At 32.5% G+C, this 17,988-nt stretch overlaps 2 protein-coding genes across 2 annotated transcripts; one reads left to right on the top strand and one right to left on the bottom strand.

Moving 5' to 3' along the window:
* The first annotated feature begins 271 nt into the window (after nucleotides 1-271).
* LOC133183973 (leucine-rich repeat-containing protein 74B-like) lies at nucleotides 272-6,469 on the top strand. Its single transcript, XM_061318844.1, has 11 exons — nucleotides 272-717; nucleotides 1,026-1,210; nucleotides 2,377-2,484; nucleotides 2,714-2,807; nucleotides 2,901-2,950; nucleotides 3,312-3,479; nucleotides 3,913-4,107; nucleotides 4,290-4,385; nucleotides 4,646-4,903; nucleotides 6,089-6,168; nucleotides 6,252-6,469. The coding sequence occupies exons 1-11, from the start codon at nucleotides 381-383 to the stop codon at nucleotides 6,466-6,468; spliced, it is 1,788 nt and encodes a 595-aa protein (XP_061174828.1). The 5' UTR covers nucleotides 272-380; the 3' UTR covers nucleotide 6,469.
* Nucleotides 6,470-10,517: 4,048 nt separating this feature from the next.
* On the bottom strand, nucleotides 10,518-15,676 carry LOC133183122 (leucine-rich repeat-containing protein 74A-like). The gene is made up of 11 exons (XM_061318087.1): nucleotides 15,113-15,676; nucleotides 14,757-14,941; nucleotides 14,340-14,447; nucleotides 14,164-14,257; nucleotides 14,003-14,052; nucleotides 13,748-13,915; nucleotides 13,462-13,656; nucleotides 12,596-12,691; nucleotides 12,031-12,303; nucleotides 10,986-11,071; nucleotides 10,518-10,689 (listed from the first exon to the last, which is right to left on the bottom strand). Exons 1-11 carry the CDS (start codon nucleotides 15,618-15,620, stop codon nucleotides 10,539-10,541), a joined length of 1,914 nt encoding a protein of 637 aa, XP_061174071.1. The 5' UTR covers nucleotides 15,621-15,676; the 3' UTR covers nucleotides 10,518-10,538.
* Between the last annotated feature and the right edge of the window lie 2,312 nt (nucleotides 15,677-17,988).

Raw genomic sequence — 17,988 nt, 5'->3', positions numbered from 1 at the left:
AGACTCAAGAGTTTTAATGCCCTGAGACCCTTGATCATTTATATATGTTAGATACCTGTATATGTACACAAAATTCATTTATTGAAATTAAATATCACTGTAAACTTGGTATCGTCAATCTTGTGGCCTTTGATGGTTGTTTAAAATTACAGGTACGGCGTTATTGCTTGTATTGACGAATAGACTTACCACAAAACTCAATCGAAATGTATCGCTCAAATCAGTAATGTCAACATGTCGGCCAATTTTCCACAGTCACTGCAGGAACTTTAAATACAATTTCTTCTGTCTGTTACAGGTTGAGTGTAAATGATGTAGCTGTTTAGAAAATTGAAAAAGAAACTTGGAAAAATTAAGTGTTTCATTCAGTTGGGAAAACTATGTCAAGCCTGCTAAGGGTGCAAAAACAAGACAGCGACCTCAGCAGACGAGTGTTGTCGCCATTGGTAGAAGAACTGGATGAGGATGCTGAAAACAGACCGCCAAATCTAGAGGAATTTCTTCCAGTTCTTGAAAAAGAGAAAATTCTTAAGGAAGAAAATGTAAACACAGTGACTGAGGATGATTCACTGAATAATAATGACATTCAGGAAGATGGATTTTTGGACGCAGACGATGAAAACGTTAGTGATGATGAAGAATATTTCACGGAGGAAAGTATTTCCTTGCATACCGATCCCGAGGATTATGACACAGATTTAGAGATAGACACAGAATGTATGTGACATTTTTAATCTTTTTGTTTGAAAAGATGTTTCTCCTGTAGATGAAATGCACTTCTTTAAGAATATCTCTCTTCCATGAAGTAAAGAACGCTTCGCAAAAATTGAATAAAAATTCAGAAAGTCTAATGGCAGAAATTTGAAAAAATGTATTCATTTTTGCACTATTCATGATTTGAGTACCAACTGCACCAGCGGCATGTGCTTTTTATTGATATTAACCAATCTTAAGATTAGAATTTTTTAAATGATTTTTTTCAAAGGAATGTGAAGAAATTTAAATCAATTTCTCTCATCTTGCAGCTCTTTTAAATCCTAAAACAGTTGACCACGACACAACAGGAAAGACTAAATACATCAAAAAATGTTTTGACCTTGGAATAAATCCCGTATCATATTTTGTGAAAAACTTAGAGAACAAAGAACTGAAACTCCGGTTTCATGGACTCGGTGCGGAAAGTGTAAAAGCCATATCCTTTCCTTTAGAGGTAAATTACACGCATCATTCTGTCCATTAAAGCTTAGTATGACAATTTGTTCAATATTGACATAAAATATTACATTTAGTGGGGCGGTGACCAATATTAACTCGTTCCTTCAATATATTAAGAACTGTTATTGTGATGCACAAGAGTTTCAAGTATCTTATAATTGATTTAAACCCCCCTGTGCCTTACGTATCAATATTAATTGTCTACATATAGAATTAATTTTTTTTATTTCCAAGTCTTAACCTTCTTTGAAGGCTTCCAGAGAACAGGTGCCAAAGCGAATAAGTAAACTTGGCAGAGAAATGTTCATTTCATTTAAGAACTCCAGTTTTCTCTTGCATTCCAGAATATTTACAAAATTCCAAAGCAGAAACACATTACTTTGAAAATATATCAAGCACTCAATAAAAAAAATTTCCATGATGCTTTTGTAACAAAAAAAAAACTCATCTGAAATCAAGTAATTGTTGTAAAAACCTGGCTTAATTGTTCTTGTAACTAATCCCATGGGAAATTAACTTAAGAAAAAAAAAGTTAGTTCTATACTCGAAGATTTTACGCTCTTTAATTGCCTTACGGGGGTGATTTTTGTTCATATCACTTCCTTTCCTTAATGTTTAGAAATGAGAAAGACACATTTGCATATCTATAGGGCAAGAATTATCACGTCACTGTGAGGTAATAAAAAACGCAAAGGAAAATAATGTTACAAAAGAGCATGATTTAAAACTGAGATTGATTTTATAGGAAGATATAAATACTTCTACATTTAATATGAGTTTATAAATTATGACTGCATAAATTAAGGGAAAAATAACAAAAACATTGGTAAATGTTAAAGACCTTTCTTACATGTAGTATCCATCCTTGATTATTAGTGTTGAAATAATCTATGATAGCTTTTTATTAATAGTCTCTTAATGAAAATAATGGATTCTGCTTAAGATAAAAACACGTTCTTACATTTCAAATTTCTAAAATTGTATGCAACAAAACTGAGCTTAATAAATTTAATGAAATTTCACTCAAATTTTAGAGAATGTCGATGACATAACCTTTTGAAAATGACCGCAATTAAATGGTTGTCGAAACCAATATACATGTACAAATAAACATATGTACATATAAAATACTGTTAGCTTTTAATATTTTTTTTCCCGTAGACCAACACGAATATTGAGATATTGAACCTTGAAGGTAATGGGATTGACGGGACGGGGGCCCGGTGCCTGTGTCGTGTTCTGAGGGAGAATCTGTTCCTAACTGAGGTGGTAAGGCAATATTTAACAATTATCCAAGGTTGTTTAACAATTATCCAAGGCGATGATTAATGGGACACTTTAAAAGAAAAACAAATGGATATCAAGTGTAGCCACAGGAGAGCGATACAAAATTGATGACAGACACTGAAAATGAATCGATAATGAAGTCTAAAGATATTAAAAATATACTAAAGTTTTTTTCTGTTATTACATCTACTTTAATAATTCATTTCAACAGGTGCTTAGCGAAAATAAAATCGGAACCGAGGGTGCCATTTCAATGTGTCAATTTCTGAAGAGCAATAGGAATCTGCTAAAAGTCGATATGACAGGTACATGTTTACTTCAAGATAAAAATTCGATATTGCATTGTTTGAGAGAGGTATAGAAGCTTTTAACACTTTTCAAACTTTGTTCATTTTCAGCGAACGAAATAGGGGATCCTGCGGGGCAAAGTTTTTATGATGTTCTAAAGGTAAGAACCCGAGACGCTATAGGTATACTGAAAAAATGCCCTGTAAAACAACATCAAAAAAACTAAAACCAAAAAACAAACAAAAAATCAACCAATCATGCGCGCAATTCCCGTAGGACAACATAACTCTCAGTATTGAATGAAACGGAATATGGAATTTATTTTTTTCTTGGAAGCACGAAATTGAATGGCGGATTTTTTTTTTGAATTATCTATTTTCAAATTATCAATATAACTTACCTTAATTATTTATTAGTATTAATACATTTTATGCTTTCCAAATCTAAAGCGATTTCACTCATTAAAAAAAATTATATAACTACAGTCTTACATATGTTTTCTTCGTTCATAATTAAAACAGGGTAATCAGACATTGAAAGAGCTCATTCTCGCTAACAACAGACTAGAGGAAACGAGTGCCCGTTTCCTGAAAGATGGGATCCAAGAAAATGACACACTCGAAATATTGGACCTTAGCTGGAACCATTTCAAAACGAGAGGCGCCGTGGCCATCGCCGAAGGCCTTCAAGTATGTTATAGTTTTCATCTCTTGAAAACAGGGTCCATTGTTTGATTATATTTTATTCTCCTCATTTTTTAATTAAAAATCTATCCTATTGTCTTGTCTTAAGTTTTTATCTCGTTGATTGTTATCTATCTTCATATTTTTAACACAAAAAGTAGTATTATCCAAATTGTACCATTTCAACACTGAATCCTTTATTTATATTTGGCTTCTTTTAAAGCATACATAATTTAGTGGGTTAGTTTTTAAACTTTATATATCTAGATTTCTTGCAAAGTTTCTCCAAGTTTCTTGCAAAAGTAATGGAACAGAATAATTTACAGCAGAAATTGATTTTGTCATAATTGTTTTGAAAATTCATGATCTTGTCAATAAACTATATCCTTCATCCTTACATTTATTCATAAATTAGTCTAATTTATAATTTATAATATAGGAAAATGTCGGCTTAAAGAAATTCCGTTTTCAAATGGCTGGTCTTGCTAAAGCGGGATCAGAAGCGATGATGAAGGCTTTAAAACAAAATAGGACACTGAGAGAACTAGATATAAGCTTTAACAGAATCCAAATGGAAGGTGCTACATTTTTAGCCGAGGGATTAAAAGAAAACGATGCTCTTCAGTATTTGAAGGTAAAAATGTTTGGACAAATCAGTTTTATTTAATTTATAATCTCTTTTTGTCATTTTTCTTCTTTTTATCAAAAAGAAAAGAAAAAAAAAACTAATTTCTTTATGTTGTTTGCCAAAAATTGAGAGTCCCTAACTTCTGTTTGTTTGATTTTTATTTGAATGTTTCTAACTAAATATTGTAGGTTGGCAACAACCCTTTTGAAGGCGAAGGGGCAATGTTAATTCTGGAAGCCGTAGATTCAAATGAAAACAGTGCAATAAAGTATCTAGATTTTAGTGTAAGTATATCTGAATGGGGGGGGGGGGGTATAACTAGGTGGAAAACTTTGAACTCCAAAATTGTTGACATTCAAAACAAAGAAAAGTCGATATTTTTGGGGAGGTTTAAAGCCATTTTAAGCTATTTTACTATGTAAAATCAATAGAATTGAAAATCCTACAGGTCCATACCCCCTCTTTTTGCTGAATTAGTTCGTCCATAATCGAATTTGGAGGGAGTGGAGTATATCTTTAAAAAGTGAAATGCTTTTTATTTCAGAACATGCTTGTGAAAGCAGAATTTGCAACAATCGAGGACAGACTTCGAGAGCAAAGGAATTTGAAAATAAAACATGAGGGAATTTTACCAGAGATGCATCCTAAGAATGGCACCTATGCACGATTGAGTGCCTTCAGAAGGGATCCTATAGAAACGTTCAAGAAATATGCCGAGTTTTCAGGAGTTAACCTTCACGATGTATTCAATGGCGGACACCGTCTACGTCTTGATGCTGCCGAATTCAAAGATCTTATAAAGGTAAATTCTGAACAATTTAGAAATGTTGTTGCTGTTGTTGAACTTTTTATCTCTTTGCGTGTATGTGTTTTTAAACGCTTTTAGGGTTGACAGGGGAGGGGGTCATGGTGTTATTGTTAACTTCCACTGTATGCCAAATTTCCAAGAAGGTGGAAATGCATGTATCTACCCTACGATCACCTGTTGAATTCAAAATTTCAATGTTTTTTTTTTTAAAGACAGGAGGTGAAAAGAAGTTTTTTTAATTTGTAAAAATTTAAAAAAGGTTTATCAGAAACATAAAGTTGAATGTGTGCCAGCTATTAATCATATATGATAACTGTTTGGCGAGGGCTTTATGCTTTGTTTTTCTTTTTTCACGTGTGTAACGACTTACGAGGACGCGTTTAGGTTAAATAAAATTCAAGGCTGTTAATCTGCTAATAGAAAAACCACTTACCTTATTATAATAATGCGATTTAATCATAAGATTTCTGCAAAGCCTAAAAAAAATCTTCCGTGATCCCAATCGACCATCGTTTCTCCTTAATCCACAATTTGAGTAGTCAAATGACGCTCGAAACAAAAGCATAGTTTGAGAGGTGATTAACATTAATTGTTTTGACGAGGGAATTAAAATACTAGTGATATTACGTAGATTTGGTTTACTTATACATGTATGTGTATCTTAGTAAAGGTAAACATCACCAATTATCAATGTTAACAGATATTTAGTGCAAATACCAAACCTTAATAAATCATTATTTATTTATCATTTATTTATTTATTTATTTATTTATTTATGTTAACAGATATTTAGTGCAAATACCAAACCTTAATAAATCATTATTTATTTATTTATTTATTGATTTTGATTTATTTATTTATTAATTATTTATTGAATTTTTAAGGAAAAAGTAAATAATTTGTTTAATGTCACATCTAGATAATGATCACGTCTTTTCTTGTTCTTTGGATAGTTTTGTCAAAAACAATATTTTTTTAAAGAATCCACCGCACATAAGAATTTACATATATTTGTATTTTTGATTGGATAAGTTACACATGTTGTGTAACAACCAGATTGTACAAATACGATACAATACAAACTGTGACTAAGACATTACACAAATCTTAACCATTCTTCATAAGAATCGAATTTTCATTTGATATGTTTTTATAAGTTTATGGTCTTTGTATTTACAGGGTTCTGGGATAGACATACCAGATCAACAATTGACTGTTCTAATACGAACTCTAGACGTGGATGGTTTCATTAACTACAAGTAAGCAAACTTTTTTTCTTAAATCGGAACCCAAACAGTTTTTTTTTTCGTTATTTTTAATTTCAATAAATCTTATATTACAGCCGTGTACTGGAAGAAAATGGATCCGAAACTCCATTCAGTCCGGAACCCCGATCTGCATCTGTTGTGAGTTTTGCATCCGAAAAATCTGAGAAAAGCGTATCGTCTGCCAGACGGAGAGCTTCGAGCACTGATACAGGGGTCAGCACAGACGGAAGTAACAAGCCGAAGTCTGCCAAAGACAAATCAAAGAAGAAAGAAAAGAAGAAAAAGAAATGACAAAGTGTCCAGAACACTGGCAATTAAATTGTTTGGTTTCAGACCCAGTGTTATGCGCGGATCCAGGATTATTTTCCAAGGGGGGGGGGGGGGTCCATACTAACTCAAGCAAATGTTGGTCTCGGGAATTTTTGACAAGCAAAAAGAAGTTAACAACTTGACCAAACCTGAAAATGGGGGGGGGGGGGGTATAAGGACAACTCACTTTCCTAAGTCAATTTTCTTCAGATACATAACTATCCTAACATTTTACGAGGGGTTTGTGTTTCGTAAGGGGGGCCAAGATCATTTTTTGTTACTTTACATGGAAATTCTAAAATTTCCGTGACCCCCGACCGCCCTCTTCTCTCTACATACGCGCATGCGTGTTAAGAATTCCTCAGTGGTTGAAACACTTTAAAGATTCTGGTCACTGCTTTGACAACGAAGTTGGAACTTTTGGCCTGCGATACACAGACATTGTACATCACGCGTATAACGCCTCCATGTTGTGATTTTTTTTCCAAAGTTGAATGGCATGCTGTATTTTATTGCATACGGTGCTTAATGTGATTATGAAGTTGTTTTTTTAATGTCATTGCAGACTTTACATTTATGTTTTGTAACAGATATATTTTAAATATTCATTTCAGCTGGCATTCTATTGTTAATTTTATGTTTTCCATAAATAAATATTCGTAATTCATTCTTGTTATAATATAGAGCGCTCGTAACAGAAAAAGCTCTGTAACTGTATTTTAAAATATATTTACATTAAAAACCAAATTGGAATATTTCGTTAATATATAAATCTCAGTTACTACTGTTAATCTGACCCTCGCCCCTTTTCTTAATATTTCAAAATGTAATATTGTCTTCTAATGCTCAAGTTTAAGAAATAATATTGAGTAATTTGTAACAAATAAGGTTTATTAAGTAGAAAACTTACTATAACTATATATGTATATTTATTAGAAAATAAATTCGTTTAACACTCAGTTGTATTGGGTTTAAGAACACACTGGGGTGGAGATCTCAACATCAATTTAATTTTCTATGCCTATTTTGGGGTCATAATTGCATTCCACAATCCTTTTAATTTAAAAACTTTCCAACTGGGGGTTTTCTCTTTAAGATACTCGAAGTAAATGTGTTTGAGGAGTATTTAATTTGTTTCAAAATTCTGAGTAGACAGAATTATTTTTTTGTATTCTGTATATGGGGTTTCAAAATTAATCATACGAAACCGTATTATGCAGTCTTTCAATACACTGGACAGAAAGGGAGGTCACATTATACATAAATGTCGACTTTGACAGGAAAAATTGATTTAGCAATTTTCGTAAGAAGCTATTTTGAAAGCTCTCTCCAATACTTAATAACATTTCATTTGGTTCTCTCTCTCTTTTTTTTTTAACAGATCATGAATATTTATAATTTTCATTTCTAAAAAAGCTGTTCAAAAGAACATACCAAGAGAGGTAACCACAAATATTTATTAACAGTTTAAGATAAACAATGTTGCAACGTTTTCATAATTAGCAAAAAACTTTAAAAAGGATCAACAAAAAGTGAAAAATTCGCAATAACAAAAAACTAAACCAAAGCATTACCTATTTCTCAAACACCGCATATAAATTTGGAAAGAAAATCCGAATTCAGTAGGAACTGCAATTGTAATGAAGACCACAAGGCCAACTAAAGACAGCATTTTTGCACATTTTTTCCTTCTCTCAAAACTTAGATACACCGCAGTATTTTTATTTCTGACGAAAAATGCACAATTCAGCGAATCAATCATCCGTTTCATTAACAATATTTTTATTTATTCAAAACTTTGTAGAAAATTTAAAAAAAAAAATAAAAACAAATTAACAAATCAAAACTTTGGCTAAATCAATTTACGATCTGCCTGAGAGAAAAAAGAGCATAAACTTAAGTCTATGAGTAGTCACTCCCTTAGAATTTTTATGGTATAAATGTTCTTTCTTGTTACAATTTAATTAATTTGCTTGAAATGTCCATTGTTAAGTCCGGTGTTTTCCCATCAACCTCGATGTACATGTCTAGTTTACAGCGTTCAAGGACAGGTAAACTATTATTCATGCGAAAAATTTTATATAAAAATGTCCGTCCATCTGAGAGTATTTTTAGGTTTTCAATAAGATTTAATTACTTTTAATTAACGCATGACTGCCTCTAAATTTTCGTGGTCGAGTTATTAGGCTTATCAGTAGTAGCGGTATAATTATACAAACGCCTACTTGTATCCACCGTTCCTTCACTCTTCACTGTGATGTTCAAATTGCTGTTTTAAGCAGATTGTAATAAAATTGGCATTGGGGGCAAATTTATATTTAGAAAAATCTAGCATATCTATGTGAATATTAAAAAATATAGTTTTTCTATACACGGGAAATAATTTATAAAAAAAAAAAAAAATTAAGGCCACACGTAGAATTGATATGATATCCTCACAGTTTCAGCCTCTGATCATTTGCTACATTCGTGGACCCCTTTAATCTCAAATTGCCCTTTTGTATTGCTTTTTTCTTTATTAATTTTTCACCCTGCAGATGGACAAACACGAAGTACATATACACATTTTTTTGTTTCAGACAATTTTGCATGTTGTTATGTTTATATCCTATTTTATCATTATTTCAAGCATAATAGAAAATCATGTTCAAATGTACACAAGGATTACTCATACATATTTTCAATATTTTTGCATTGCTCTCCCAGCAAAAAAAATACGAAAGACATATTCAAACAAAATAAATCTTAATTTATCGTCATTCATAACTTTTCATCACATTTAATTATACTCCGAGTCTGACATCCATCTCTGATTATTAAGGTCCCTTGACCTCTGATAAGAGAGATAACTCTCAATGAGATTAATTTTTAATGTTCCCTTAACAAATTTGTCAGGTTAAAATCCGATATCTGTCAAACTTTGCACCGCAAAGTATGCTGTAATTGTTTGCATATCAACTACAATTTAGATTTCTTTTGGAAAATCATTATCAAAGCAACATTTTACTTGAGTGAACAAAGGGACAATAAAAATGAAACATTCAATACTATATTTTATAAAATTTTATAATTATATTACTATGTAAATAATCTCAGGTAAGAAAAAGACACAGTTTTGTGAATGAATTCGTCTGATATAAAATTGAAAATTTTGGAGACACAATTTACTTGCCTACCAAAGTTTATTTTGTCGAATATATTGCACTAGTAAGAAAATTAACTATTCAAGCCCCCCCCCCCCCCTCCTCATTTCGGGCCATCATTCATTTGTGAGCATATACTACATTTATATCATAAATTGATATACAAAAACACAATTTAGAAATCAACAATTACACTTTCAGTTTTATTCAAGTATCATTGCTAAGCAATTATCATAGACTTGAGCAAATCTTGTTTTCATGAAGAATATGACTTTAAGTATCTACAGGTAATTTCTCAATTTACATTGAGATTTAGGCCAAATAATTTGTTTCACTCAAAATAAGATAATTCACAACTTATTTGCATACATTTATGCGCATCTGAAACAAGCATCACATTGCACCTTTCATCCTATATCACAGAAATATTACAATGTACAAAATTCAACAAAAACAAAATGGCACAGTGGCACACCTTGTTCAATACCAATATAGGGATAAATATTGTAATAAACTATATACATAGACAGAATGAAAGATTAACGTGATTTTTATGCTGTTATGAAAAAACAGAGATATGCATATTTTAACACAATATAAAGCACTGACTTTGACTACTGCCAAATCTGCCCCCTCCTCAACCTCCACATTTCATGTGGATTTTTTCACAGTATGAAATCAGGTAAAAAGACTACAAAATTTTTTTGTGAAAATTTTTAGATTTCATTTTCCTGCAAATTTCAAGGGAAAGGACACTTTTTCTGAAACTGCTCATGCAAATTTATGTGAAGCACAAATATTTCCTTCTGTAAAAATTTCAGTAGTCGATTCAATCCTTTGTTTTCCTTACAGAACTTTAAAAAAAGACTGTTGATAAATGTATTTCAACAAAAATTCTCTGTAAGATGATCAGCTGTCCAACATTGACATATAGGATTTTGGTTCCGCTTTGGAGTCAGCATGAGTTTCTTCTAATGATTTCTTTTGATCGTTTGCCTGCATAAATTTCTTTACCGCTCTTTTCTTCAAAATCAACTCATCATTTCCTTGTAGAAGTTCACTGTTTTGAAAAAAAGTTAAAAAGAAATGTTTCAATGCATAACAAAATACAATGTATTGAAACATTCATTTTTGTAGATTAATTTAAAGTGAAGGATAGATTGATGTTCTACAATACAATTTTCACACCGTCAATCAAATGTGGAAAAAACTTAATGACCACACAAATATTATTATCGTAATTGACCAAAATCATGCACAAGTTTCAATTTGAAACCACTTGAAATGAGAACTGACCTGTGCAAGGTTGTGGTATTTAATTAGTTTTGGGGGGAAAAAAATAAAACTAAAGATTACCTGAAGTCTATTTCACCATTGCCATCCTTGTCAAGTTGTTTCATCAGCTGGGAAATCTGGGGGTCAGTGAGGTCAATGTTACACCTCTGTCAAGAAGAACAAAATAATACAATTACAAAACCAAAACGGAAAGTAAAATATTTACAATTATTCCTTTTGAGTTTCAAATTTAATTGAACAAATTCAAAGCACAACATTTCTATATGGCCTAAAATGCAAAAAACAAAATACAATTTACATGTAGTTTTCCTTTAAAGATATACACGCTTTAATTTGCGTCAGTTAAAAATAAAGATGGAAATTTATTTATTTTGTTTACCAAATAAAGTTACGAAAATATTGTAAATTACACAATTGGAAATGAACGAATTATAAAGATCTCAAATTATAATTATTTATTATCCTACTAGGAAAGTAATGCTATATTTAAATTCATGCATCATGTGACACCGTCGCTCCTTTAGATTGATAAACAAAAATGGCGTCAAGAAAACGAGGTAGGCCGTTTGGTATACAAAATAGCTTTTGACATGGATGGCATACGTTTTATTTTTTATGTTTTATGTTTGAAAATAACCATTATTAACCATCTACTCTGTAATGACAGATATTAACTTTTATTCAAAATAGTAGTCAAAATGCAACGTACCTCGTTGTCTATGATTTCCCGCGGACATGCGTGTCTATATACTGTTTACGCACTTCCTTCATCAATATTCATGAATAAGCTGAATTCTTAATTGCAGATCTTGCTTAATTGTTTTGTAATTACGACGACTTATTTAGTAAAGTTTTGTGGAAAGTAATTATTTTTTATTACACATCATGTTTCTCAAATCATTTAATCAGTTTGTTTCACATAAAAAAATCGCGTTTATATAGCGTGTATATCTTTAAATTTAGCTTTATACGCCGTTTACTAGTGTATGCACACACAAAGTTGTTGCTAAAAGCACATGTATATTTTTTCATTATAGTAGTGTATAAGAATACACTGTGACTGTACAGATTTGACGGATGGTAATGTTACATGATAAAATCATACCCTAACACCCTCTTTCAGTTCCTCCAGTGATATGGTAAAACTTTGATCTCTATCGAAAGATTTCAGAAGATCGACCATTCGATACCCCTCTTTTTCTACGTAAGCTTTTAGCTTGGCCATAGGATCTCTCATAAATAATTTCATGGCGTCAATTTCCCCTCTGAGTTTTGTGCGTGGACAATCTGGTAACACCCCACCATAGATCGTTTTTAACCCCCTCTCCTCCGCCAACTGTCCCTCAAGCTCTTTGAACGATTTTTTCACCATGAGGATCTAGAAGAAAAAAAATTCACAATGACAATCGACTTCATTAATATCCGTAAAATTAATATACATGTACTATTGAATGTCTTATGATGACCAAAGGCAAATAAGTTCTTGAATGTGTTACAAATACAAATATATTCACCAAAATAATGCAATAATATTTACCCCTTGTCTTTAATTGTATTAAATCTACTCTAAAATAAAGTACAAATGCCATTCAAAGTAGTAAGAGAATGTCGAGACCAACTGAATTCAAACTATAAAGAGAAATTGTTTTGTTACCGAATATTTTACTTACACCAAAGTCTAGGAGTTTCAAAACACTGCTTTGATTTACATGAACAGCTGTCAAAATTTTGTCCGCTCCATCTTCTTGAAGAGGATTATATCCAATCTGTAACAGTAATAATAAAAGTTATAGACACCTTATAATTGTGGCGACCCCTATTATTTTAAAGAGAAGGTCATGAACTTCGAGACGGAGTTGACGTCACTCTCGCGCTTTTTATTTTATCAAAAAGTTAAGAATTTAATGATTTTGAGCAGAATCATGTAAGAGCCGCTCTGATTGAAACCTTTGGAAATGTACTGATTTGTCCAGTCAGAGCACTCCTTTCATATTCGCATTTGAAAGCATGGTATGTATTATAAATTATGCTCCGATTGGATAAATCTTTGGTGGTATATCGGTGTTTGTCAAATCAGAGCGCATCTTTCATATTTTCACATTTGAGAGTAAAGTATGGCTTCCAAAGGCAGACAGAAAATAAACATCGATAATTTTGATTGCAGTGGCAGCATGTGGTGAGCAAAAGTGAAATTGATTGTATCTTTGTTAATGATTTTATGCAGATGTTATTGTTGCATAGCGTGTTATGCCTGTTCAGCTTAACAACGAAAACTAAACAAAGCTAACAGCTGAGCTAGTGTCCCACTGTAAAATCACTTATTTTCGTGGAGTCAAATTTTCGTGGTTTGAGGAAAAATGACTCGTTCGAGGGGGTTTTGATTTCGTGGATAAAGGAGAATATCATACGGCAGTATGGGATTTTAACTGACATTTCGCGGGGGACATGATTTCACGGGTCTCTCCATACCACGAAAATTAAACCCCCACCAAAATTAGTGATTTCACAGCAGAATTGGCACACATTTCTTACATACGTTGAGTTTTTCCAGTGTGTCGTTATGTTGCAGACCACCTGCAATATGGACGGCGGCCTCATCCGGGATACGACAGTAACTAATATTAAGATCTGTAAGGTACTTGTTTTCTTTCAGAGCGCCCTCTAGAGCTCGAGCGCCCTCTAGACCAAAACCATTCATACTAATGTCTAGATACTTCAGCCCAACATTATCCTGTAGAAAAAAACCGACAATGTATTCTATTTCTAAAGCAAAAAATAAAAGGAGGCAAAATTTATCTTCATTTGACTAATTTTCCTATTACCTTAAGAGCTTGTGCAAGAAGAACACAGCCTTTGTTTTGGAATCGGTTAAAACTTAAATCTAATGTCTCTAAAGTGACGTTCTCATTCATGGAATCGTGGAACCACTGGGCTCCCACGTCTTCAAACTTATTGTGGCGAAGCATGAGCGTCTTGATCGACGCGTTTCTCTACAAATTTGAGAAAATTTGTTTTGAATGTTCATACATTCGAAATAATAAAGGATAAAAGGCTTTATAAAAGAAAAAAATGCATACCGTTAACATTTCATAGAATGCCTCTGCTGCAGAATCCTCGATATCATTGCCTGAAAATTCAGAATCAATTTGTATTCAAATTTTATATACAACATACTTGTACTTGACTTGGAGGAAGTAAATAACTTAAAAGTAAACAGTAAAATGTCAAATTTCAATACCTGTTAAGTTCAAGTGGATGATTGTTTTATTTTCGGACAAAAGTTCACACAGTGCTTGCGCTCCATCGTTACCGATTTTGTTATCACATAATATCTACAATTATAAATGAGATCAGAAAACAGAACAAAGAAGAAGACTTCGTAATAGGTCTACTGAACGATTGACTATGTCTTACCAGTTCTGTGACGTATACGTTTTCCCTGAGGACCTTCGTCAGGTAAATGGCGCCCTCTCCCAGGATATAATTCCCTTCAAGGTCAATTTTCTCTATAACTGTATTAACCTAAAAGAAAAACTAAGACCTTTATTAAAGAATTGTTTTAATAAATTTAGCATCAAATTGTATCAAACCCCGATCATCATTCATGGTCCTTTCTCAAACTGAAAGATGACGCGAGAAAATGCGTCTTAATTATGTGACCAAAAAGCTTGTTATAAAATTCAAGGATTATTTGATAATTTTACGTACACTTCGGAATTGGGTGTTCTTGAGAGGAAGGAAAACTTTGTATTAGTATTCACAAACTCAAAATTCACATAATAATTGTATGCATATACGAAATTTCCTTAATTTGCTTAATTTAAATCACACCTCTAGTGGTTTGGCTATGGCTTTCATTCCTTGGGGACCAAGACTATGATGCTTCATGACAAGTTGGGTGTCTTGCATGTGGTTTATAAAATATGTAATGGGCTGAACACCGATTTCTTCACATTTCTTTAGATATACAGATTTTCCAGTAGTGTCGTGATCATATTTCTCTGGGAAGATCAATTCTACAGTGAAAAAAAATCAAGAAAAATTTTAGAGTAAATAGTTAGTACCTCGATATTTATATGTACTACTGCAATATATAGATCAAAAGAGATCTCATTGAAATTTATTTTTTCAGCGGTCACTGTTCGAGTTCCTCTGTTTATCGATAGCTATGACATAAGATTTCATACTATCTGCGTCCACTTCCAAATCCGTGTCATACTCTGCAGCACGTGCCTCCTCATCTGAACCAATGGAGGAGATGTTGTCAAGGTCCTCACCGAACTCCTCATCAAGGTCGTCCTCAATATCCTCAATTTCATCCTCATCTTCCTTAATCTGACCCTCAATATCGCCCCCAAAGAACACAGTGTCCCTTGGTTCGATTCCTTCTTGTTCAACATGAAAAGCAGTTTCCGGAAGTTCCTCGGGACCAAAATCACCCAAAAGTTTTCTGTATGTGGGGCTTTGAATTCTTTCATCATGTGTGATTTCTTTTAAGCGAGTTAAATCTGTAATGAGACCTGCGGGATCCGTCCGTCTGCTACGAGCAGACGATACTCGACTGTCTGGACTTTCAGACCTACTATGAGAGGGAAGAACAAGCGGAAGATCATCGGATTGTATTGGAGTTTTGCTTTTGGTTGAATTCCTTCGCGGTGTTCCTGCTTTAACCGAACCATCCCCTGCGCTCGGCATTGTCACTTCTTTTTAAAATCTAGCTTGAAATGTCAATTCGGTTACTTTTGTAGGTCTTCATTCTGGAAAAAAAACAACACATAGGATTATTTATGATTATTTATTAATATATATACTGTTGCATGTTTGTTTGTTTGTTTTTAAGATTAAGTCGTTCAAAGAAATGTACATAAAACAATCAATCTTCCAGCTCCCCTCCAAAAAACAAAAAATCAAAACAAGGAATAAACTTAAAAAAAAAAACAATAAATAAAAAACATATAGAGTAAAAATCCAGTACTTACGTTTAGTACCAATCATTAAAATCATTGAACTGTTTACATAAGATAGAATCAACCTCAATGTATAATTTATCTCACATTTGTCAAATTTCACACGAATGAATTATGCTGAATAATATCACAGTGCATCATTTTGGCGTGCTTTCAGCAAAGCCTTCCCCGGGTGGTTGAAATGTTTTCAAAAGATCTAACAGTGACCATACTTCCTTTGTTTTAGAGTGGTGTAACCTGTATTAAATTTCTGGCTGCATAGTGCCAGGGTGATCAATCTTTTAACTCGATAGACCAATATCTTTTACATCAGTCGGTATCGTATGTTTAATCTTCACTGTTACAGTCAAAACTGCTGACACACAGTGCGAAAATACCATAGAAGAATGATGCTAAATTTCAATAAAATTCCCCTATACTTTGAACGACAGAAAGCGTAAAATTCTTCTAGAAACCTTTCGACGTTGTTTGAAATATCTATAATATAGTTCCGAAGAAATTTTTTTTTTAAATATTGATATATATATATATATATATATATATATATATATATATATATATATATATATATATATATATATATATATGCTTACAGAACAGTTACAATATCAATAGCAATATTTGATGATGCAAATGTAATATGAGTTTCTTTGTTAATATTCCATATGATATCTATGGAATCTTATTCCACACAAATGTATCAATCCTGCAACGTAGCACCGTCTCCTGATACATTGCAAATTCATTTCTCTTGTATTTGAAATATTTTCTGTTTAAGTAGGTGAGACATTTTGCAAGAACCAAAAAACAAAAAAATATAAGTATATATATAATGCCCAATGCAACACAGAAAAACATTACATATGGGTAGGATAATTCAAAGACATATAAAATGTAGGGGGGAAATTGCAGTTTTAAAAATCGGAAAATCTTTCGTCTTAGAAGAATTTTGAAACTATTTACGAATTCCATCCGTCATGGAAAGAAACTGTAACTTACCATTAATTGAATGTTAAAAATCACATTATGTTTATATTTCATATTTCCTCCATTTTAGATTTTTGGTCCTAAACAGAAATGATTTTGAAACCAATACCCCGGATGTACATGACATCACTCTAAGTCATTGCCTAGGCAGCGCAGTGCGATGTTCATGTGTATGTCAGTCTTTTTTTGCTATCGTTAGCATCAATGGGCTAGGGGTGTCCAAGGTCTTTGATAAAAGACAATCATTTAAATGATTAAAACTAGCTTCATCTGTGATTTTGATAACGGGTAATTAGAAGACTATTGTTTGACAATACATAGGGCGCTATTCCAATTACGCTTTAAATTCCAGATGGTGTTTAAAATGCGCATACATTATTTTTAAATGGTGTAAGATAAATTTGTTTCATTGAATTATTAGTATAAAGCTCTGCTTTAATCTTCTTCCTCAGAAATTAAAGCTTGCGTAGCTAATCCTCCCATTCGCAGTAGTATTCTTAACAAGGGAACATAAATTTCAATTTATTATGATAGCTATTTCGACCTTACATGTGAAAACAATCTCTTATCTCAGATAATACTGCCTTCATTACAACCCTTTGTCAAGAAAGATTTTGTTTTGGGAAATGTCCGAAATTTCTCGACCCAGTATCTGTGTCATGAATCGAGTATTGCTTCAATGGTTCCTGATCAAGCAACCAAGTTTATGCAATATCACAATATTAAGGTCCTTTGTGTATCTAATAGACCGCACTCGCTCATCTGATGTGGAACGACCTTGAATTAAAGTCCAATCTATTCCATATCGTAGTAGTTCTAATCCGACTGCTTAAGTTGTGATTTGTAAAATTTTCAAACATTTTAGAGGATCAGTCAATGAAATTCAGAAAATATTTCCTTGTATATGGAAATTCCGTTACGTGGTTTTTCTTAATCGACTTGAGGTGATAATTTATATCTTGTGTTTCGACAAAAGTGTCACGCATCATAAACTACGACACTTTTTGTCATCTGTCTTTTTATCCCTGATTATTACCCTCCTATCGCTTGTCTTCTAGTAAGTGATTATTGCCCTCCTATCGTTTGTCTTCTAGTAAGTGATTATTGCT

The sequence above is a fragment of the Saccostrea echinata genome, unplaced genomic scaffold (genome assembly GCF_033153115.1).
Source record: "Saccostrea echinata isolate AGI-Se365-2 ecotype Australia unplaced genomic scaffold, CSIRO_AGI_Sech_v1 ptg000009l, whole genome shotgun sequence".
NCBI lineage: Eukaryota > Metazoa > Mollusca > Bivalvia > Ostreida > Ostreidae > Saccostrea > Saccostrea echinata.
The sequence above is the reverse complement of the archived record's forward strand: the minus strand, read 5'-3'. Positions and strand labels throughout refer to the sequence as shown.